Source organism: Tenrec ecaudatus, chromosome 16, assembly GCF_050624435.1.
Source record: "Tenrec ecaudatus isolate mTenEca1 chromosome 16, mTenEca1.hap1, whole genome shotgun sequence".
NCBI classification, from domain to species: Eukaryota; Metazoa; Chordata; class Mammalia; order Afrosoricida; family Tenrecidae; genus Tenrec; species Tenrec ecaudatus.
In genome coordinates this window covers 7,386,659-7,411,454 of record NC_134545.1, presented here as the reverse complement: position 1 = coordinate 7,411,454, position 24,796 = coordinate 7,386,659, and the positions used below count along the sequence as shown (strand labels likewise).

The following is a 24,796-nucleotide window of genomic DNA, read 5'->3' as shown; positions in this document are numbered from 1 at the left end:
TGTCCGTCCCCCAGGGAGGAGGTCACATGTAGATCCTTGTTATCGGTTCCCTCTTTCCAACCCACTCACCTTCCAGTATCGCCCCTCCCACCCCTGGTCCTGAAGGTATCATCCACCCTGGATTCCCTGTGCCTCCAGCTCCTATCTGCACCAGCGTACATCCTCTGCTCTATCCAGACTTGCAAGGTAGAATTCGGATCATGGTAGTTGGGGGTTACAGAGATCTTTTAAATTGTAGCAGAAGGTATGCTACAGATGTTAGCTAGTGTGGTGCTTTTGGGAAGAGGAGGTTTAGGTGGAAGGGTGTTCCCTGACCTTTAGCACTGCTTTATGAAACTGGACAATACCTCATCTGAAAGGTTGCGACAGTATCCACATGGAGTTTGTACGGGTGTGTAAGCGAGAAGAAATGCTATATCACATCTACAGACATGCCCTTCGAATATAGTGCTGCTGTCAAATTCAAACAAAATGTTAAGTTCATTTCGTACAGATCCCAGGCCTTTTTTTAAAGAGGCCTTATCTGCGGCTAGTGCATCAGGGTAAGCTGTAGAGTAATATGCCCACTGCCATCCAGTCAATTCTGATCCATAGTGACCCTTTAGGACAGGGTAGAACTTCCCCTGTAGGTATCCAAGACTAACTCTTTTTTTTTCTCTCAGAGTGTTTTTTGATTTTGAACGGATGACCTTGAAGTTAGCTGTTCAACTTGTCACCCGTTATGCCACCAGTGCTTCTTAGTGGAATCTTATTTCCCAGAAACCAAAGTTTTAGATAGACTTAGGTTCTGAATTTCAGAAATATCCTTTGGGAACGTGAGTACAGTATTTTATTCTTAAAGAAAATTAGCCTTTCAAACTATAAGTTAAAGTCTGTTGTAGGGGGAAAAGGAGTGCTTGGTGGGTTTTCTTTTCAAAACTAAGTAACTTTTAATGTCTTTTTAAGACAAGGTAGTGCCCTCCCTTGAGCCTTCTTTCTGTCATTGGGAGTGAAATTTATGTATTGGGAGATGTCAGCTATTTTTTTAAATCTCATTCGTGTTTTCTGTCTCCTTGAGATTTAAGGTAATTGGTTTCCTATTAAACAGTTCCCAAAGTTGCATCATAAATCAAGACTTTGTTTGAAAATCATCTCTGCAGAGGGCATTGGGCTAATAACACAACTAATAATATTTATTTAAATTGAGTTGGCAATCAATAGGATTCTTTTAGTTTAGCTTAAAATTTTAAAGAAGAAAAGAGATGTTAAGTGCTTTTACATGCAATCACAGCAAGATTCCAGGGTGTGAGGGAGGGAGGCAGAAAAGATGTCCTTAAAGAGTGAAAATATTTCACTCAGATTCTCCTAAGGATTTAGCTAGTATTTAGCACAAAGCAAGAGTCCATCATCTTACTAATATTTTATATAGTACTTCAGAGTTTACAGAGCACTTTAAAAAAATAATTTTATTGGGGCACAAAGCACTTTTACGTTCTACATTATTTAATCTTAATGAAATAGCTGCTCTTAGCTCCTCTTACTCTGAATCTGGTTTCCTCATCTATCAAGTTGACTCATCAGAATGGCTTGTACAACTAATAGTGTTAGGACTTGAACCGAGAGCTCTTCCTTGTGTGGCTAGTGCTTTTAAAAAAAGTTTTGTTTTGTGCTTAACCAGAGAATGAAATGCCTGCAACTCATGACTTTGTTACCATTGATTAATGTGTCCATCTGCCTTTGTGTATATACTTAAAATTGTGTGTATACAAAATAGTAAAATAGTCCCCAACTTAAGACATGTTTGAGTGATGGTGATTATTTTTATGAGTATCCTTTTTTAAAAAATGTATTTAATCATTTTACTGGGACTCAATTCTTATCACAATCCATATGTCAAGCACATTTGTACACTTGTTGCTATCATCTTTCTCAAAGCGAGTATCCTATTTTTATTTTGTTTTTCTTGTGATTTGGGTGAAAGTTTACATAGCCCATTGGTTTTCCATTCAAGAGTTTATACACGTTTTGTTTGGTGACATTGATAGCAATCTCCACAGTGTAACAGCATTCTTCTCACTCCTGCTGGATGTTCCTGTTTCCATTTCTCTTCTTCCTTTCCTGCCCCTTTCTGTCTTCTGAGCAAATGCTGACCTTTTGATCTCATTTGGTTGGTGGTAGTTCTAAGAATGCATACCTTTTTGATGGTATTGTTCACATATTTGGCTGAAAGTTGAGCCAAGGAGTTAAGTTCTAGATCTGTTTCATGTATATCTTATCACCAATAATATGGTCTACACACAGTGTGACAGCACATAATGTGTTACTCTCATGCCAGCCCCCAAAGACAAAGATCAGATTTGTAAAGATACTGATAGTAAAAGGCAGTAATAATGAAAACTTAAACAAAGGTATTCCACTTGTTTAAGAACCAACTTGTGAGCAGTAGGCAAAACAGGACCCTATTATTAGTCAGTGACTTACCTATTTTAAATAAAACTGGCTTAATCTGTGTTCTGCTTTGTATTATTCTGATTACTATAAATTGAGCATGTTTTCATATTGGTAAGCATAAATTCATCATAATGTACTGCATGAATGGTCCATCAGTTATTTAACCAGTCTTCTACTTAGATGGTCTCTAAGTTTCTGTTATAAATAATACTCAGAAGCCAAAAGGAACACCTATAGGTGGCTATGAGTTGGAATGGACTCAACGGCAGTGGGTTTGTAAGATTGCTATCATTTGTAAGTTCATTGTTGATCTTGAATCTGTCCAGGTTCATAAACTGTTGGGTTTTTTTATATGAATAGTTTGTAGCTGGGGAATAGTCCCACAATTGATTGGATTGTTGGTGTGAATCCCAAAGACTATGAAATGACTGCGAAAACTTTGCCACACACCAAAAAACCCAAACTCCCTGCCATCGAATCGATTCCGACTCACAGACTACAGAAGTGCCTGGCTAACTTTCAAGAATGTGCTCTGTTAGAGGGCCTGGAACTATTTTTACTTAAGCTAATACCAACTCATTTTTTGCACGGATTTTTCTTTCATTCATAGACTAATTTGGAAAGAAAGTGGGTTTCTCTCTTTCTGAACTACTACCGCTACATACAGCCATTATCACACAGGCCTGCTGTTGGAGAGCTCTGCAAAGGCTTGCTGCGCTGAGTGAAATAAACAAAAAGTGTTTGAATAGCAGTTTCAGAAAAGAACATAGAATTGAGCTATTTCCAAAAGAGCTAGAAAGGTTTCCATCGCCTATAGGTTAACTACTAAGAGGTAAGGTGATTATTAGTGTTTCTATGAAATGAGAAAGTTAGTGGGTATTTTGAGGACGTGTTGCTTTAAGAAGTCCGTCTCATTTGACTGTTACCAGCCACTTTGATCTTCGCATTGTTTGGTTCCTCTACACTGAACTCCTGAACAATCAATGATCTCCTGTGCTAGGAAACACATTCTGCATATCGCCTATTAACACTTTATTTTAATTCAAGGAAGCCAGTTAGCACTGCTTTTTATATACCTCTCCTTTTTTAAATAGAAATTTCAAGTTGAAATCTCTTGGCCTTTTTTGGTAGTGCATTAAACGGGAAAACCCTTTGAACATTTTAGTTAGGAGAAGAAGACAGTAATGAAACATCCCTGAAAATACGCACGTGGCAGTGTGATAAGGAGCAGAGATAAATTGGAAAGCCTGAAATGAAGTCTTTGCTCAAATGTAACATTGTATATGTTATGTGAAGGATAGGCACATTTGTTAAACTTTAAAAATCATTTCTAAAACATTTTCTTGCAGTGTGATTTAGGATCCCAACCTCTTAGACCTAGAAAATGACCTAACTTGTCATTGTTCTCTCCGTCATTTCACAGATGAGAAAACAAAAGCTTACCGGTGGTTCGCTGTCCTACAACTAGTTAGTGGCAAACAGACCTGGGAGTAGTGTTCTGTCCAGGCTCTCAGTGCTCTTCCCAGCCTGGTCTGGGAGAGGAGCAACTCCTGTGGAAATTGTTGGACCAGCATGCTCTGACCCCTCTGTACAATCTCCTGAATTCATTGCTCCCTGGTTGCCTACTGTTTCTAAGTCCCTGACAAGTGCTGTGGAGGAGACCACAATACATGAACAAACATACTTCAGCCCTGACCTTCCTAAGCGTAGGGAGGAAGCAAACCTACGCACAGGAACAATACGCAGAATGCAAGTAAAGGGCTTTGGAAACACAGAGTTGGTTAGAGAGCTGGATTTCTCAGTAGATGGAAGCTAGTGAGGAAGAATACTGGAGTCTTCACAGTCAAGACACAGAAATAGAATCCTAAACGCCAGCTGCTTTGTGGCTAGAGAGTGGTTTGGGCAGGTGGGGCAAGGAGAGGGGTTTCTGTTGAGAGTTGATTGAGATTAGATTGTTAGTCATTTCCTATTTGGGTAGGAAGTGATACAATGTGATTTGCATTTGGTTTGACTGGTTTGAAGAAGCGGCACATTCCCATGGTACAAAACTCCAAAGATAGAAAAAGGTGCCAAATGGAAAACCTCCCTCCCCTTCCAGGCTCCTAGCTACTCAGTTCCTCTTCCCAAAAGACAACCAGTCTTACCAGTTTCTTATATGTTATCTTTCTAAAGGATTTTTTTTAACCTACCTAAAAACTAGTGAGGAGAGACTATGGAAGATATGTGGTTAGCAAAGAAACCTGAACATTGCAGTGTTGTAAAAAATAAAAAATGGATTGATAAAGAGGGTGAAATGGGAGAGTAGGCAACAGAGACCTGCTAGGAACCCACTGCAGTAGTCTTAAAAGGACTAGAACCAGGTCAGTGGATGGTAGTTGGGCGTTAGGCATATTGCAGAATAGAATCATTTGGACTTAGTGGTATTTGAAAATGGAGAGTGGAGGAGAAAGATAAAGTTCATTTTGGAGTTTCGTATCTGTGGAAGTGAGGGTAGATTGGTAGATTAGATGGATTGGGAAATTCAAGAGTAGTGTTCAGTTTGGAAAAGGAAAATAGAGGGCTAGCTGGTGTGAGGCACGTGAGAGGCAAAATCATTAGGGTTCCGGCCACTTGCATCCAGCAGGCCTCCCATGCACCCTGAGTGCTGGGTCATGGATGCGCAAAGTGTGCAAGCACCAGAACCACCTCTATGGTCTTTACTCCACAAGGTGGTGGTGTTTGGGTTCCGTAGGTAACCTCAGTGTGCTGCAGGAATTGAGAACTGTTGTGATAAGTACCTGGTCAGTCCCTGGCATTAAAAGCTGAATAGCATGTGAGAGAGATTCATCTTCAAGGAGCTCGTGACATAGGGAGAAAGGTGAATGGAACATTCTGATAGAGGCACTAAGGTTCTGGCAGTGGCCAAGAAAATGGTCAGGTCCAGTTCTGTATTTTTAGTTGTTCAGGACTGGGCAGTGCTTCTTTCTGTTGTGCATGGGGTTGCTATGGGAGTCTGTGGCACCTCACAACAAGAATTGTAACAGTGACTTCCTCTGTAGAGTGAGGGGGCCCTGGCCCATAGTAGACAGCAGACTGTGAAAAAATAGCTAAATATCTTTACTTCCAGGTTACTTGCACAGAAAATTAAAAAGTCATTCTTGAAAGGATAATCCCCCACCCTCTATCTCTGTGTCCTTCAATACATGTTTCAAATTTCCTTGTATTTGAAAATGTTGCTATTGTGTGTTTAATGGAATATTGGATGGTGGTGAATGTGTTATTGAAAGCCTTTTTATAGTATCCATGAGCAGGAATTGTGGCCATAGACTATTGTTTGTGGAGCGTCCAGAGAGAGTGCTCTGCCCACTGCTGTGTGACCTTAAAAGTAGACACAGCTCTCCTGTGTTGTTGAGCTGTGAAAATGGTGGCAGGATGAGTTTCAGATATCCTCCACTCCATTCCTCATTGGAGCTCTGCAGGGAAGAAATTATTCCCACCTACAGGTGACTTCTCACAGATGCCCTTAGCACCTCTCCTCCTGAGATTGTGAAGCCTAGCCCCTAGCCCAATAAGCCATATGGCCTTTTTTTTAATGGTCTTTTAAAATTTTATTTTACCAAGGTGATTTATGCTGTGTCTGAATACTATTTATTCTTAATGATCCCGAGGTCAAAAGGAGCCCTAATGGCACAGTGGGTTAAGCATGGGGCTGCTAACCAGCAGGTCAGCAATTTGGATCCACCATTCATCCCTTAAGAGAAAGATAACATATGAAACAAAGCAGTGCCTCCAGGTCTATTCCAGCTCATAACAACCATGTATATAAGGTTTCCAAGGCTAGAAACCTTTACAGGAGTAGACAAGTTCAGCTTTCTCTGACTGGAGGGTGTGAACTGCTGACCTTAGCAGCCTATTAGGTAACCCACTATGCCAAGAGTTAATCTCAGAAACCCAATGGAGCAGTTCTCCATTCTATAGGGTCCCTATTAGTTAGAATCATTGGACTCTAATGGCAGTGGATTTAGCCTTTAATAGTTGACCAAACCCCTTCATTAAAACTAGCGCTGGCGCTCCCAGCCAGGGCGAACAAGTCAGGGTGCTGCAAGGACTTTGATAGCTATGGGCCTGCTTTTCCTTCCTGGACACTAAGCCATCAGAACGTTGTGTCCCTGCTGCCACACATAGTTGGGCTGATTGGTGGTGAGAGGTTCCTGGCATGCGTATAATAGATATATTTACCTGGAGGTCAGGTTTCTGGACTGTTACCAACCTGACTTCAGGGACGTTAGCCATAAAATTCAAAATCGTAAGCAACAGCTAGAAATGCCTTAACCTCCTTCCTACTATATGCCTTTTCAGCTGTCAAGAATAGTCTCAGACCGTTCATGAATCTTTTCCTGAAATTCCTTCTGCTAGATGTAATATTTTACCCTTTTATTATTGGTATATATTTATTTGCCTTCCATTATAACCATTTATCTTAAACCTCCACGCCCTCCTCCCCAAGCAACATCATTACCACTTAATTTTAAGTTCCCATAGGCAAGGAATATTTTATGTTTGAGTCCCTTTAGCTTCTTTTGATGCATCGGTTAAGTGTTCAGTTGCTAAGTGAGAGCTTGGCAGTTCAAACTCAGCAGTGGCTCTGAGGAAGAAAGATGTGGCAGTCTGCTTCTGTAAATATTACGGCCTTGGAAACCGTAGGAGGCGATTCCAATCTATCCTGTAGGACTGTTGTGCTTTGGAGTCCACTGGAGGGCAACAGGTATGGTTTGAGATTAGCTCCTTATCACCAAAGTGTCTTGTATCTACACCACTCTCATTTATTAACATGGTTCAGATCCAAAGGCCAAGTAGTTAGTGAAATTGCTGTTATACAAGAGTTGGCGGCTGTACATATGTTCAACACCAGTGTCTACCCCACCCTCAGTGTCCCGCACTGTCACTACCAGCCCACCAGCCACTCTAGCATAGCTTGGGATGCGTGTGGTATGACACCATCCCCACCATCACCGAGTCTGGTGGTGGTCTAGTGCCCACCTGGCGCCAGGTGCCTACCCTGGGTGAGGACTTCACTCATCTTTCGTCCGACACAGCCCTGAGAAGAGGTCCTCTTTCCTCTCCCCTGTTTACAACCTCCCCACCCTACAACCACAACCTCCTCATACCTTTGAGATCTAGCCCAGTTTCCCTGTGCCCACCTGTGGCCTCCCATTGTCTGATGTCATGGCTAACTGGGAAAAAGTATACCATGACTGGTTAGCCACCTCCCTCATGTGTCTTGTAATTGCTGGACCGCTATTATCCTGTGTGGACTATGGAAGGGGCTCCCCAGACCCCTTGGACTAGAGGTATCACCTGAGGATTTTTTCAGTATTGTTGTAAATGTGAAATCATGGATAATGATATGATTAATAAATTAAGAATAGGAGTAGTAGCCAATAATTTAAAAAGTCACTTTATTGGGGCTCATACAGTTCTTATCACAATCCATACATATATCAATTGAGTTAAGCACCCTTATACATTCGTTGCCCTCATCAATCTCAAAATTTGCCTTCTGCTTGGGTTCCTGGAGAATCAGCTCATTTTCCTTTTTTCCCTCCCCCTCCCTCCCCGTTCCAATAAATTTTAAAATATTGATTGCAAATATAGAATGCAGTTCTAGCTTCTGATTTTTAGTCTCGCCATCCCTCCCACATTAAAAAAAATGTATATATATACAGGAAAATGGGAAGTATAAAAAGTTTTAAAAGAAAAAAATTTTTTTACTCATTGTCTTACTACTCAAACATAATTAACTTAAATACGATGCAAAATAAGAATAATTAGTATTCAGAAACTTAAGGTACAGTTCTACTTCAATGAATGTTTTTCTTTTTTTGAACTTTTTTTTTAACATCTAGGGCAGCCGTTCTCAACCTGTGGGTCGTGACCCCTTTGGAGGTCAAATGACCCTTTTACAGGGGTCGCCCAATTCATAACAGCAGTGAAATTATAGTTATGAATCAGCAATGAAAATAATTTTATGGTTGGGGGAGGTCACTACAACATGAGGCACTGTATTAAAAGGTTGTGTCATTAGGAAGGTTGAGAACCACTGTTCTCCAGGGTGGTATTTTTGTTAAAGACAGCTCTTTTATACAAAGATGAAGAAACTCAAAATAATCAGATCTACTGTTATCAAGTAAATTTTGAATATTAGTGACCCTATAGGACAGAGTAGAACTGCTCCCTAGGGTTTCTGAGTCTGTAGATCTTTAGGAGCGCAGACAGCCTCATCTTTCTTCTCCAGAGTGGCTAGTGAATTTGAACTGCAAACCTTGTGGTTTGCAGCCCAGTGTGTAACACACTAAGTATGCTGCCAGGGAAAATAGTATCCTCTCTGGGATTAAATCAGGGATATAGGGCTTAATTATCATAAATATTAGGTTAACCTTCAGGACCAGAATTCCAGGTCTGATCTTATAAATTGTAAACAAGGAAAGATTTTCAGTGGCCAAATACCTTCTTATTTAACATTACATTATTTGACTTTATATAGCATTTTCAAATACCTCAAAACCCACAGAAATATCAACTGTAATAGCTAAATCCATTGCCGTGGAGTTGGTTTCTGCTCAAGTAACAACACTGTAAGGCAGACGAGAAGTGCCTCCGAGGCTGGTGGGTCTGAAACTCTGACCTTTCTGTTAGCAGCTGAGCACTCTAACCAGGGCTTTAATACAGGTCTCTAATTCTGTAGCACAGTTTACATCCTGCAAGTTGATACTGTTTAGAACTCAATAGTGCATGTCATTTCAGGTGATATTCTGCTGTTCTGAACTGTTATAGGTCAGGAAGGAGTGAAGTGGCCTTTCTAGTGACTTAACCTTCAACTCTGCACATTTTTGTGGGTAGCAGGCCTGTGAGTCATACCCAAGCCTATAAGCTACACAATGTCCCAAGCCACAGTTTGTTTTCCAGTGCAAATTACCGCCACATTTCACTGCTTTTTTAAAAATAAATCAACTGCCCAGAATAGTCTGGAAATTAATCTTTCTAAGTAATGAAGTGTCTGAACAATAGGTATTTTGGTGTACACTAGTGCCAGCACTTTAATTTGAGTAATTATGAAGTAAGTTCATATTTACTTGGGCAGGAAGGCATTGCTTAGAATTCTGAAACAGAAAGAGGCCCATTTTATTTCTGCTTTGATCTTGTTCTTTGCTAACTCAGTTTCTTCAGCAGCATTTTCGTTTCACTTGTAGGTTGCATTATCACAAATCTTATCACAGGGCTGCACCCTTTTTAGTCCTTTCAGGCTTGTTGCCTCAGCTTCAGGGTTCACAGTTGTGCATAGAGATTTTCCGTGCGTTTTTGACGTAGCCTAGGTCTCTGGAGAATCCAAGATGCAGGCTTCATTGCGAGGAAGGCAGCGTGGTTGCTCGGGGAATCTTCTTGCAAAGGGAATATAGCCAGTTGCTTGCTTGTTAGAGCAGGAAGAGCATCATAATGGCTATGATGTCACCTCTAGAGACCTGAGAGTACTGTTAGTCAAAGCAAACCGTACCCCTCTGAATAACTTGACTGCCAATTATAGTTTTCTCAGTAATCCTGCTTTTTGTTCCCTTTGGGATAATTATTAGCAGATCCAACATTTCACAGTCCTGAATCACAGGGGAGTGTTCTTAAATGTCCAGATATTTGAGGATTTAAGAGATGTTGGTATAAATCATATCCTTCTGATAGAAAATGGAGTTTATACTCTGATCTCCTTTTTTGTCTCTAGTTACAATGCTTTTTCAGGTTTATGCCTTGGGTTAGCTCTCTAAGCACTCAATTACTGTCTTTGAAGAAAAACCTAGGCACCTAAACAGGAAGTAGTGGCAGGCCTGCTGCAGTGAATCTTGCTTTTGCTGCAATCTCTGTAAAGCTAGGCTCCTTCATCCCTTGCAATAATGCCTAGGGTCTCCTGCTACTTTATTATTCAGTGCCTGAGATCCAGCCAGATTCTTACTCAGTTTCTCCTCTGGAGTTTCAATTGACGATCCTACTTGATAGGAGCTGTGTTTCACTGATGAGAAAAACGATCTTGGAAAACGGTCTGGCTTCATGAGAGAGAGACACTCAGTATAAAATGCCAGGAATACATCGACTTGCTCTGGGTACTCTAAATGTTTGAAATTCTGCCCAGTCTTTTTTGAATACAATTTTGGATTAAATACAATTTCCTAGGTTTTCTGATTTAGTGCATCAATCGAAATGGAATGAGTATTTACTCTCTGGGCATTATTTTCTTCAAGAACTTGTTTGCTTTGTAAGGAATTGCATGTCTACATGATAGTGAGGGATATCTTGCTTGGGTGAGGGCAGTTTAAGAAGAAGGAAGGACAGCCTCGTGACTGAGGGGTGGCGAGGCTCATGCGAATGTTGGCACCATCCAGAAGTCTTTCTCAAGAGGCAAACCTTTTGCAAATGCAGTTAGGTGGTCATGGGTAACTGGGGAGTTACAGTGATCAAGTTTCTCCAGTTGGAACTTAGTCAACCTTCTGCTTAGAACAAAGTTGTTAAGTACAATTGTGAAGTTAATAGGAAGCTGAGTAATTTGAATTACATCAAAATGTTGTTTTCATATGGTTATAACTAAGACAAAGACCAAAAAAAATGTTTATTAGAAAAATGGAATTTGACTATTAAGAATTTTCCTTTTGAAAGCAGTACTCTTCCCCCCCACCCCCTCGGGGGTTTTCTGGAAAAAACAAACAAACAGAAAACCTGCTAGACAAATTCTGAAAGAGTTGTAACACTTGAGAGCAGTACCCTTATGTGATGGGACATCAGCCAGAACATTTATTTTTCCTCTCTTAACTTTTCATTATAGAACCATAGGAAATAAGTCTATGGGAAATTTACAAAATACTACCTAAAAAAAGCTCATGAGCAACCTAAACATGTGCTAGTCAGTTGTGTCCTATTCTTAGACAACTTATATTTCCGCTTAAATGACATCACAACTAAAATGGAATTTTATGTGCCATGGTGATGTGGTGATGAAACATTTGGCTACAAATCAAAAAAAGGTTGATGATTTGAACCTACCACACGGAGGAAAAGACCTGGTAATTGCTCCAGGAAAGATGTCCAGCGCTGGAAACCCTGTGGCGCCATTGTACTCTGCTCCCTGGGGCTGCTGTAAACAGGAATGAGCATGGTGGCACACAACTACAGTATGGTCTCCTCTTCACTTTATGCTCAGCTGTTTCAGATAAGTAGCCATTGCCTTGACCTAATAATTGTTCTAATTGGATTTTGGGTCCAAGGAAGTACTTAAGCTAGATGTGGCTGACATGTTATTAATGGAAATACAAGATGATTACTGAATTAAAAGATAGAGCTTCTATATTGAGTGCAAATTCTTTACCTTAGTATTCAAGGCCTTTCCAGGTAAAGTTACTCAGCACACACTTTTAGCTTCACCTCTGTTTACCTCTGAACAGATTATATCATTCTGATAAATGGATTCCTAAGCAGTTTTTAAATCTTAATTATATCTAAGATTGTAATTTGATGCCTGGAGTAAGATACAATTTAGAAATGAACTATTTGGGCAGTGATTCTCATTCCTAAAATAAGCTCACTTCATAATTCCTTACACTTAAAACTCTTTACTCTCCCTGCATATCTCATCTACGCAAAGTCCTGGTCTTGGCTTGTCTACCCAAGCTGCAGGCCCACTTTCCTGACTACAGACAAAACAACTCCAGAAAGACATTGACCTGTTACCATCCGGGGCTCATTGTACCCAAGACTGTTCATTAGCTCCCAAAATAATTTCTACCCTCTTCCAAACCAGAATTATCTAATCAATCCTCACTACTATCATTCAGAACCCTTATTGATTACATGCCTATAAATCTTTTGTACCCATCATTAACTTTGTGTTTCTATTGATTGTGCTAGTTTCAGTTATTGCAGCTCACACCTGACCTTTCACTTCTCCCAACACATTCGCGTCACTACTCCCAGGTTCATTTTTTTTAATGTAAGTTATATTAAATTCGATTATTTCTACCCACAACTCTGAAACGTGCTCTTGAATGTAGAATAATTAAAGTGAACAATCATTTCTACCCTCTTCTAAACTGGGAACATCTCATTCATCCTCTTTCTCATTACTTTAGCTATTAAAATAGCTAAATATCAGGACACAGAATCGAGGAAGAGGAATTGCGGGAGTATTGATACCAGGAGGGTAGGGGGAAAGGTGGAGGGAGGAGGGGAGGAAGGGGAAACTGATCACAACAATCAACACAACACAACCCACCCCCCAGTAAGAACAACAGAAATCATGGGTGAAGGGAGACAGCAGTCGTCGTAAGATATGAAAATACTAATTTATCACGAGGAGGGGAAAACATACCAAGGGCTCAAGAGAAAGTAAATGTTTAGAAAATAATAATGGCAACATATATACAAATGTGCTTGATACAATTGATGTATGGAGTTGTAAGAGCCCCCAGTAAAATGATCTTTTAATAAGAAATAAATAAAAGTTATACTTATCAACAAAAGTAAAAATAAAAGAGCTAAATATTTTGTTTAATATAATATAAATATATTTAGTATAATATACTTAAATATTAAAATAGTTAAAGTGGCCAGAAGAAATGATTAAGGAAAAGCCAAGCAGAAGATTTCAGAGGGCAGCTCAGGAAGACAAAGTATTACGATGAAATATGCAAAGATCTGGAGTTGGAAAGCTAAAAAGGAAGAACATGCCCACATTTGTCAAGCTGAAGGAATTGAAAACATACAAGCCTTGAGTTGCAATATTGAAGAAATTTATGGGCAAAAATGGAACAAACCAGTAAGGACGCAGCTTTGAAATATTAAAGGAATACATAGAGTCAGAAAACTGAAAAGAACTGGTTAACCTTCAACCGTTTCAGGAGGTAGAATATGATCAAGAACTGATGGTACTGAAGGAAGAATCCAACGTTACAGGACTGGAAAGAATAACCTTTGCGGTGCTAAGGATGCAATGCTGGAAGTGCTCACTCTTCTGTGCCAAGACATTTGGCAGCAGTTACCTGGCCAGCCAACCAGAAGAGGTAAGAGATCCATCAGGACTTGAAGAAGGCTTATTAACAACTTGTGATACACGATTGTTTGCTGCGTATTGTGCTTGTTGGAATTAAAGAGGACTTGAAGATTAAAAACTACAACCTTTACAACTGGACCAATAAGCAACATTATGCTAAATGGAGAAAATATCAATGTCAAGAATTTCATTTACATGGATCCACAGTTGGTGCTCAAGGAAGCAGTAATCAGGAAATCAAATGACCTTCACCTGCCAAAAAAGAAGAGGGAGAGAAAAAAATCAATGACCTATTGTGTTTGAAAATCTGCTGCAAAAGATTTCTTTTAAATTGTTAAAAAGCAAAAATGTCACCTTGAGAACTAAGGTGCACCTGACCCAAGCCATGGTATCCCCATTGCTTTATGTGAATGCAAAAGCTGGACAACGAATAACGAAGGCTGGAGAAAAATGCATGCCTTTAAATTGCGTTGTCATAACCAGAAGGCCCCTTAGAAAGGAAGATGGCGAAACTTTGTATGTTATTTGGACAATAATGACATATTTGGTAAAAATAGGTCAATGAACAGGAGCAAAACCTTCAACACAATGGATTGGCACAGTAACTACAACAACAGTTAAAATACAGCAGTGATCGGAGGACAGTCCAGAGCTGGATGGGGCTTGTTCTGTTGTACATAGGGTTGGTTTGAGTTAGCGTGAACCCAGTGGCATCTAACACAATAGCAGCGCTTACCCGGAAGCCTCAATGACTTTGCGTTGTCCACAGCAATGCTGTTCATTTAGCAATATAATGCAAGCTACAAATATAACTGAATGTTCTGGTTGTTAGTTGCTGTAAAGTCAGCTGCGTCTCATCTTGACCTTGAGTACATCTGCCTTATAGACGTTTTGGTGTTTTTCAAGATTTTTTTACTGTGTTTTTGAAAGTTTATCCAGAAAATTAGGTTCCTTTTTAACAATACATACTGCTGAGTGTTGAGAGACAGCAGAGGCTGTCTGCTTCTGTAAGTACTTACTACATTCTCAGAAACTCAAAGGAGCTGTTCTACTCTGTTTTGTAGGGGCTCTGTTTAGTTGGAATTGACTTGACAGTGGGTTGGGTTTAATGTTCAGTGACACTAGTTACATTTTTCACAGTGTGTCAACATTCTTTTGTTTGTTTTTGTTATTTATTTTTTCAGCATTCTTATAACAGAGCTTCAAAAAGTTCATTGGAAGAAAACGCTCATCTTTCAATTCCATGTTTTCATGGAATTTTAAAAGCCCCTTATATTTCCCTTTTGGTGATTTTGTTCCCATTAATCTGTTTTCTTTGACCCCTCTTCTTATCTTTGCTTGAGGGTTACTGTTAACTCTTTGGTCTCCTGTGGGATTTTTAGAGACATGACTTCCAAGGTGACCTCTGTGGGTTAGAACCACCAACTTTATTTTTAAATTTTGCTTATTGCCCTCATCATTCTCAAAACATTTGCTCTCCAGCTAAACCCCTGACATCAGCACATTTTTCTCCTCCCTCCCCATTCCCCCCTCCCTCATGAATCCACGGTAATTTATAAAATATTATTTTGTCATATCTTGCCCTGTCCAACATGTCCCTTCACCCACTTTTCTATTGTCCGTCCCCCAGGGAGGAGGTCACATGTAGATCTTTGTAGTCGGTTCCCCCTTCCCAACCCACCTTCCCTGTAACCCTCCCAGTATCGCCACTCACACCACTGGTCCTGAAGGGATCATCCGCCCTGGATTCCCTGTGTTTCCAGTTCCTGTCTGTACCAGTGTACATCCTCTGTTCTAGCCAGATTTGTAAGGTAGAATTGGAATCATGATAGTGGGGAGGAGGAAGCATTTAGGAACTAGAGGAAAGTTGTATGTTTTATCGTTGCTACCCTGCACCCTGACTGGCTCTCTCCTCCTCGAGACCCTTCTGTAAGGGGATGTCTAGTGACCAACAAATGGGCTTTGGGTCTCCACTCCGCACTCCCTCCCCCCTCATTCACTGTGATAACATTTTTCTGTTCTGATGATGCCTGATAACCTGATCCCTTTGACACCTTGTGATCGTACAGGCTGGTGTGCTTCTTCCATGTGGCTTTGTTGCTTCTGAGCTGGATGGCCACTTGTTTGCCTTCAAGCCTTTAAGACCCCAGATACTATATCTTTTTATAGCTGGGCACCATCAGCTTTCTTCACCACATTTGCTTATTCACCCGCTTTGTCTTCAGCAGTTGTGTTGGGAAAGTGAGCATCATAGAATGCCAATTTAATAGAAGAAAGTATTCTTGCATTGAGAGAGTACTTGAGTGGAGGCCCAATGTCTTTCTGCTACCTTAATACTAAACCTATAAATATATGCACATAGATCTATTTCCCCATCCTTGTATGTGCATATATTTGCATATGCACATGCCTTTATTTAGACCTCTATAAATGCTCTTTCCTTTATTTCCTTTGACTTTCCTCTTGTCCCACTATCATGCTCAGTCTTCATTTGGGTTTCAGTAATTCCTCTTGGTTACATTATCCTTGATCACACCCTACCAGGCCTCCTACACCCTTCTACACCCACCAATTTGGATCACTTGTTCCCTTGTCCTTGGGTTTGTTAACACCACTACCTTTGCCCCCACCTTCCCCTCTCCCATGTCCCCCTGGAATTGTCGGTCCCGTTGTTTTCTCCTCCAGATTGTTCATGCAGCTTATCTTATTTAAACAGACCTGTGGAGATAATATGCATAAAAATAAGACAGAGCAAAACCAATCGACAATATACAACAAAACAATGACAACAAAACACAACAAGAAAGAAAAGCTTGTAGTTAGTTCAAGGACTGTTTGTTGGCCTTTAGGAGTGTTTTCCAGTCTAATCTGTTGGGGCACCACGCCCTGGCCCCAAAGTCCACCTTCAGCATTCCCTGGGGACCTTGCCGCTCTGTTCCCTTGCTATTCTGTTGCACCTCCTTAGTGTTTTGCCTCAGTGTGGCAGGATCAGAGCAGACGCAATTCCCACACTGTGTCTCCGGTGTTGTCTAACCAACAGCTTTCTGGTTAGTTGAACGCTTAACCATTTGCGCTTGTCCCCACCCCACCCTGCAAGACTCCTTAAATGTTCTAGTTGCCTTATAAGGTAAAATGAAACTGTTAAAGCTGATTTTAATTAATATATTTTGTTTAACCCAGTATACCAAAAGTATTATCATTTCAACATATTTAATATCAAATATTAGTGATATTTTTCTTTTGGGAGGAAGGGACACTAAATTTTTGGAACCCAGTGTGTTATTTTATTCGGACCAGCAACAAACCCACAAAATGCCACAACTCTTGGTGCTCCTGTGTGTGTCAGAATAGACCTGGTGGATTTTTCCATATGCACTTCACCAGACCTTTCTTACAAGGGCTTGAACTTCCATTCTGTGAGCAGCCACACACATTAGCCTCCACATTTAACTACTTTCAATTTGTATTGGTCACATCTCAAGTTCAGTAGCTTACCTATAGCTGGCTAGTGGCTCCCCAACTGGACAATTCAGGCCCTTAGCAGACTGGCATTCTGGTCCCTCCACACATTTAACTCATATCCTTCAGTTTTCAACATCTCTCCACTCACCCAAGCCCCAAACCCAAACTAAACCCACTGTTACAGAGTTGATTCAAACTCAGTGACCTCATTAGACATAAGGTTTTTGAGATGGTAAATCATTCTCCCATCAAACAGCTGATAGATTTGAACCATTCACATTGAGGACAAGTACACCAATGCTTAACCCAATGTTTAACCAGCAGAGTCCCTACTCAGCCCCAGCCGCAACCACACTAATTGTCTGACATGGAACTCTGACTTTCCCTCCAGGGCCTAACCTGAATGGCATTTCCTCTTTTTCCATTCTTCCAGATCTGGGAAGCATCAAACCCTCCTATCTGTTGGCCCTCCTAAGCAGCATCTATAGAAGCCTTTTGTCTACTTCAGTGTGAGTTGAGCTCCCCAGTCACCTGGAGCTGCTTGTAGGCAGGCCCTGTGTACAGGGTGGTTAGGCGTAGTCTAGTCTTTTGCTTGTTGTTAGCTGCTGTGCTGGGAGCTCTGGGATCTTATGCAATCTCTCTCTTAGCATTGTTTTCTTTACCTTTAGGTGTATTTTGAGTGAAAGTTCCTTTTATATCTGGATGAATTCCACTTTTTAAGAAGTGTGTGGATTGAAGTTTTGGCTTGTGCAATAGAAGACATATTCTTTTCCTTGTAGAATAACTGCTTAATAGGAAGACAACTGGGTTTCGAATGTACAAGAGGTAGGATTATTCTGGCCTCAGCCTGAGCCTGATTCTAATCCCAAACCTGACCCTGTGCATTATGTAACTTGTTCTTTGTCATAACGAATGTATACTAAACCTTTTTTTTTATTGAGAAATTAACCTGGCTTTTGAATCTTTTTTTCTCCTACGGAGGTTTGACAAGTGGGATACTTTTTTCCATGTAAAAAGGCAAGCAGGTGTCTGAAAGGTTGCGCTCTATTCTGGGAGAAATCTGATGAATGTCACCGGGCTGGGTCAGGGCTGACATGCTGACAGATGATTTTAGTGACTGCCAGGACTGACTCTCCCCCTTATCTCCAGTTATAATGGACTTCTAAGGAAGGGCATTTGTAGATGAAATTAATTTGTATGTAACGTTAATTGTAGCTGTTAGATGAAGGCTGGTTAAGAAATTCTTTCTCAAGCAGGAAGGCAGTCACTTGAAAAGAATGATTCATCAGAAGACTGTATAATTGCATTCCATGTTTTAACATAAATTGTATTTAAATTCATGGTGAAATCTTAACCTTGGTGTTAAAAAAAAAAAAATCCTGACAAGAAGATCCTGAAACCTTCCCAGATTCCCAGACTTCAGAACTGCTTGGAAAAAAATAATACTTGTTCCTTTATCATCTATTCGTTGTTGTTGTTTAAACTTTTATGAAACATTTCAAATCTATAGCCAACTGTATTCACCAGGCCCTTCAACATTTATCCATTCATAGCCAATCTTCTTTCATCAACTCCCCCATCACTCCCACTCTGAATTATTTTGACAAGAATCCCAGACAGCATATCACTTAATCAACTAATTTGGAATTGTCCCAAAGTGAACTTGTGCTGATTGGTTGGCCACCGAAGGTGGAGAGACCGCCTGCACTGTAGAGGCTGCTGTTTGCCCCCTTTTTACTGTCTTCCCATTCTGTTGCTTCCTACTTTCTCAGGATATGTTGTTTGCTTTCTGTTTGATAACTGGCATCGTCAGGAATATAGGTTTTGCTGTGTCCATTTTAGGAACCTTGATGGTGCTGTAAGGTAAAGTGTTGGATTGCTAACTGAAAAGTGAGCAGTTCAAACTTACCAAGTGCTCCTCGGGAGAAAGATGAGACAAGGTAATCTACTCCAGTAAAGACTGACAGTCTCAAATAACTCATGTAGGGTCTCTCTGAGTTGGAATAGAATTGGTGACATTGGATTTGGGTGTTCATTTTACTTTAAGCCAGTTTTTCAGGGAAATATTTTATATATATATATATATCTTTTGTACCAAATACATTCCTTAAAATGTGTGTTAAAGTAAATGTACAGGGAACTGATTACAAGGAACTACATATAACCTCCTCCCTGGGGGATGGACAACAGAAAAGTGGGTGAAGGGAGACATCGGACAGTGTAAGATATGACAAAATAATAATAATTTATAAGCTATCGGGTTCATGAGGGAGGGGGAGCAGGGGCGGAGGGAAAAATGAGGAGCTGATACTAAGGGCTCAAGTAGAAAGCAAATGTTTTGAGAATGATGATGGCTACAAATATGCTTGACACAATGGATGGATGGATGGATGGATTGTGATAAGAATTGTATGAGCCCCAATAAAATGATTTTTTAAAAAGTGACCGTATATGGTGAGGAAAATGTGTCATTCTCTGAAAGCCTTAAAATTATAAAATCCCTAACGAACATTTTATGATAAAGTTCATGTGCATTCATGTTAAAAATAGCAAAATTCAAGCAATACAGAATGTGGCATAAAAAAAGACAAAATAAAGCCCTTTGTTCATCAGTTGCTTCTAGGTCTTTATTTCTAAGCCATCTATGACTAATACTTCTCCCTTGAGGGAACTTCAAAAAGTTCGTGGAAAACTTACCTTTTCATTTTATTTTTCCACCTATTTTGAAGCCCCTTCTTTCAGAAGAGTGAATGTGTGGTTATCATGTAAGTGCCTGCCATTGCAGTGCTCTCACTTTGTCTGGCTTTAATTAGCTGGAAAGAACAAGTAACTACTGGTGCTTTGTAAAGAAAGGGTTGTATTCTTTTAAGAACTTGCAGCTCGGGCGCATTGCATTATCACAAGTGTTCTTCATTATAAAATACAATAAAGTATTATTAGCACAAATACTCCTACCCAAGATGACATTCTGTCTGAAATTGAACTCTTGGCTGATGGCTACCACCCTGTGGTAGCATGAAATGCTTATCAGTATACGGAAGACCAAATTCTAATATCTTTGCTTTCTGAATATTCCCTTGTAGGTTCATGAGGGTGGAAGATGTAGGAGGCAGGGAGAGAAAGAGGAGCTGATACCACAGCTCAAGTAGAAAGAAAATGCTTTGGAAATGATTATGACAACATATGTACAATTGTGCTTGATACAATTGATGGATGTGTGGATTGTACTCAAGGGAATTAGTGTATAACATATTAAGCTTGAGAACTTTTATTTCAACTCTTTAGGGTAAACATGTATGGGGGGAAAAAACAGTTGCTCTTGAGTTGATTCAGATACAAGACAACTAAAAAACCCACTGGCATCTAGTTAATTCCACTTCATAGCAACTGTGTCCTAGGGTTTCTGAGACTGACTCTACAGGAACAGACAGCCTCATCTTTCTCCCAAGGAGCAGCTGGTGTGCTCAGCCTGCAGGGGCATGGGGACTAATATGTCATTGGGTGCTGTTGAGTGGGTGGTTCTGGCTCATAGTAACTCTACACACAGAACGAAGCACTGCCTGGTCCTGCAAGTAGTATGTAATAAAATTGTTAGGTAGAGGCAGGAGTGAGAATTCCTGCGTTGTTAAGAATATTCTTTAAATTGTTTGTTGTTGTGTTTTTTTTATAAAGGGGTTGCAGATGGTGTCGGAGGATGGAGAGACTATGGAGTTGATCCTTCTCAGTTCTCAGGGACTTTAATGCGAACGTGTGAACGTTTAGTAAAAGAAGGACGGTTTGTACCAAGTAATCCCATTGGAATTCTCACCACAAGCTACTGTGAGCTGCTGCAAAATAAAGTACCTTTGCTTGGTAAGTAGCTTGCCTGTGTACTTTCCTCTGTAAAGAAGCCTTGTAGATGTTTAGGAGTCCTGGTGTTAACTGCAAGGTTGATAGTTTAAACTACCAGCTGCTCCACTGGAGAAAGATGAGGCTTTCTATTCCTGTAAAGATTTATAGTATCAGAAGCACACAGGGGTAGTTCTTCCTTGTCCCATAGGGTTGACTTGACTTGGTGATGGTGAGTTTGGCTTAGTTTTGGAGTAGATGGTAAAGACTTAAAAAAAAAAAAAAATCATTCCCCCGCCTAGCTTTGTCCTGAGCCTCATCCTACGAAACAGAAATTGACCAAGAATCCGTAGACCAACCAGAATACTAATACTGCTTGATGGGAGTGCAAGTAGGTGCACCACTTTGGGAACCAAGATGGCATTCCTGAGTGAGCAGGATAAAGGACATGCCTCAGAGATTCTTCTTGTGGGCGTTGTGCTAGACTGGAGAAGGTTGCCCCTTGGTGCTACCAGCAGTTGAGGCAGGGACATCCATAGCAGCATTGTCTGTGATCCAGAAAACCAAAAACAAACTTGAATAACCACCCAAAGTAGGAAAATACAGTATGAAGATGGACAACTTAAAGGTGCCTGCGATACACAAGAAATGTTACTGAAGGGGGAAATAAGGCAATTGTAGAATACTGTATGTCCAGCCCTCAAACATGAAAAATTGAAAATACCTTGTTTAAAGATTCTAAAATATGAGTAAAGAAAAGCAAGGGGAAAAAAGAAAAGAAAGGGAAATATAATTTAGGATAGTGGTTATCTCTGAGAGGCTGAGAGTTGTCTATTTAAAATTCATCTGGTGAGAAAGTTGCCCACTTCTAAAAAAACAACTGCTCACCTATTTCTCTGCCAAGACAATATAGATCCCTCTTAATCTTATATTAGACAATATAAAACCAAACACTTAGTTCTTATTTGGAGTGCTAATGGAACATCCATTGGCCAAGCTGCTCTATTTGTTTGTTAAATGACGCTCTGGGAAGAGCCTCAGCAATTTACCCAGCCTTCTAAGTACTTTTTCAGTAAGGGTGTTATTAAGTTTCTACTAATTGCTGAAATTTTTCTGGTTACTAGAAGGCTGCCATCCAGGTCGCTTCCACAGTAAAAATCAGCCTCTGTTCTTCATTAGTGAAGATCTCACAGTGTAGAATTTTGCCTTCAATTTTCTATCCTTTTGTAAGAAGGGGCTTTTTTCCTCACACTGCCATCTTCTGTCTCTCCATGTTGTAATTAACCAGCTGATTCTCCTTCTAACTGAAGAGAAATCTTGTCTTGTTTCAATATGCTGCTTTGTCTTGTTTCCTTATTTTGGAAATGTAGTTTGGAGCTGGCCTGTCACAGTTACACACACGAACTTCCATTTCTTGTACCTCTCTGTCAGCAGGCTATATGACTTCCGGCAAACCACTTAAACGCTGACCTCCTGCTTCATCAGAAAGTAGAGGGGGAGAGTACCCAGAGCAGCAGGTCACCAGGAGCTGATACCTGCCTGTTTGCCAGAGGCCTCCATCCCTCAGTCCAAGACACCACCCCTTACCAAGCAGATGATTTTGATTTCTAGTAACCTAGGGTTCCCAAAGCTTTACATCTGTATGGGAGCAAACAGCCTTGTCTTTTTCCCAGGGAGCAGCTGGTGAGTTTGAACTGCCAACATTGCTACTGACAGTGCCACCAGAGCTCCTTTTTCCTCCTTAAAAGGCAAGTTGAAATGATCACTTACTACCATTTTGAGAGAGTCTCTCTCTCTCTCTCTCTCTCTCTCTCTCTCTCTCTCTCTCTGTCTCTCACTGACATCTACATTCCCCCATCTATCTCACTGCCATCAAGTTGCTTCTGATTTATAGCCATTCTGACATCTCCAGGGCAGGGTAGATGGTGCCCCTGTGGGTCTCCACGGGAATAGAAAGTCTACTGTTTCCCCATACCCATCTTTAGGCTGTTTACTACTCACATTAAACATATTTTGGCAAACACAGGCTACCTAGATAACATAGTAAGTGCTAATAAATTTGAGGAGGTGGAGGAGGAGCATACACTTCAAACCCGGTGATTCTGCCAAGCTGGCCTTGCATTTGTTCAGTGCTGTTCTGGTGATGAAGCTTCACCAGGAGGGCCATTCTGATTCTCCCTTCCTCGACTGGTTCCTCCCACAGGAGGAGCAAAATTCTAGCTTAGGTTCCCAGCTAGGGCTTATGAGTCACTATACGTCTTCCTGCAGCAAAGCTCTCGGGGCTGTGCAGCCGTTTTCCATTCTCAGTAGAGTTAATCCTGTCAGCATTGAGAAGATCTTTTGCGTGGCAGTTCTATTAATGAGAAACAGTTGAACTTTGGTACCTTGGGCTGAAGCAAGGGTACTGGTGATCTTACTCTCCAAGGAGTGGTGGAGCTGATTGTGCGATGGCACTGCCAGTTAGTTACACGACCTGGTTTGCTCTTTTATTTGACATTTAAGGAAGATAAGATTCATTAATAGAAGATAGCTTAGCATTAAGTAACACATTTTTTATTAAGGAAAAAGTAACTTGCCTGAGAAAACTTTGAATATTTTAGTGGCTGTGCTCCTTGATTCCTTTCTGTCTACGCTGATACACAGAGTAATGATACCATGTACAGTGGAAACCATGAGAACAGGGCCTCGCCACTACTGTGTTACGTGCCAGGTCTCCTAGTTTTCTGCTTTTGACAGGGAGCGGTCTTACTACTGTTTCATTTTTCATGATTAGTAGGAAATAATTGACATTTTCCTCCTCTGACAGGTTTTTGCCATACACAGGTTTTACTTCCACAAATTTTCCTGTATTTAGCTTTTATTGTGTGCTCACAACAGCCCTATGGGGTATAGGGACTTTTATATCCCCAAATGTGTTGTAAAGGAGCCCTGGTGGCACAGCCAGGTAAGCGATGAACTGCTTACTGTAAGGTTGGTGTTCAATCCCACTAGCTGCTCCTTGGGAGAAAGTTGAGGCTATCTGCTTCTGTAAAGATAGAGTTGCTCTGAGTCAGAATCAACTCAATGACAGGGTATTGTTAAGAAAGGAGCCCTGTGGCCCTTTGGGTTATGTGTTGGCCTGCAGTCCGAACTCAACATCAGCTCCAAGGGAGAACAGTGAAACGGCCTGCTTCTGTAAAGATTTCCAGCTGCAGAAACGGTAGAAAACGATGGGGTTGGGGTGCCAAACTAGGGTAACAGCTGTTTCCCAATTCCCAGTCTAGTTTTTTATTTGGTTTTGCTATTATTTAACAGTTTAGAATTTACCAACTATTACCTCCTTTTTGGTATACAGTTTTTTGTTTTAATCATTTTATTGGGGGCTCGTACAATTCTTATCACAATCCATACATACATCTATTGTGTCAAGAACATATGTACATTTGTTGCCATCATCATTCTCAAAACATTTGCCTTCTACTTGAGTCCTTAATATCTGCTGCTCATTTCCCATTCCTCCCTACATCACAAACCCTTCATCATTCATAAATTATTATTTTGTCATATATTACACTGTCCAACGTCTCTCTCCCCCTCCACAACCCCCCCCCCCCGGCCTTCTTCTCTGCTGTCCCTCCCCCAGGGAGGAGGCTATACGTAGATTCTTGTAATCAGTTCCCCCTTTCCACCCCACATTCTCGACAGCTCGTTGTCACACAGGCTGATGTGTTCTTCCATGTGGGCTTTGTTGCTTCTGAGCTAGATGGCCACTTGTTTATCTTTGAGCCTTTAAGACCCCAGATCCTATATCTTTTGATAGCTGGGCACCATCAGCTTTCTTCACCACACTTGGTTATGCACACGTTTGTCTTCATTGATCGTATTAGGGAGGTGGGCACCCATTGATATGATTTTTAGTTCTTTGATGTCTGATAACTGGTCCCTTCTGCACGTTGTGATCAGACAGGCTGGTGTGCATCTTCCATGTGGGCTTTGTTGCTTCTGAGCTAGATGGCCACTTGTTTATCTTTGAGC

General features: G+C 40.7%; 1 protein-coding gene and 1 pseudogene across 2 annotated transcripts in view; one reads left to right on the top strand and one right to left on the bottom strand.

The window, feature by feature from the left end:
* Positions 1-24,796, top strand: part of PPTC7 (protein phosphatase targeting COQ7) — a 43,461-nt gene that overhangs the window by 6,507 nt on the left and 12,158 nt on the right. For both annotated transcript variants that reach the window (XM_075533346.1, XM_075533347.1), the window contains exon 2: positions 20,627-20,806. In XM_075533346.1, coding sequence (XP_075389461.1) covers positions 20,627-20,806 — 180 coding nt within the window. The remainder of the gene's footprint in view (positions 1-20,626; positions 20,807-24,796) is intronic.
* LOC142430043 (U7 small nuclear RNA) lies at positions 11,132-11,200 on the bottom strand (annotated as a pseudogene).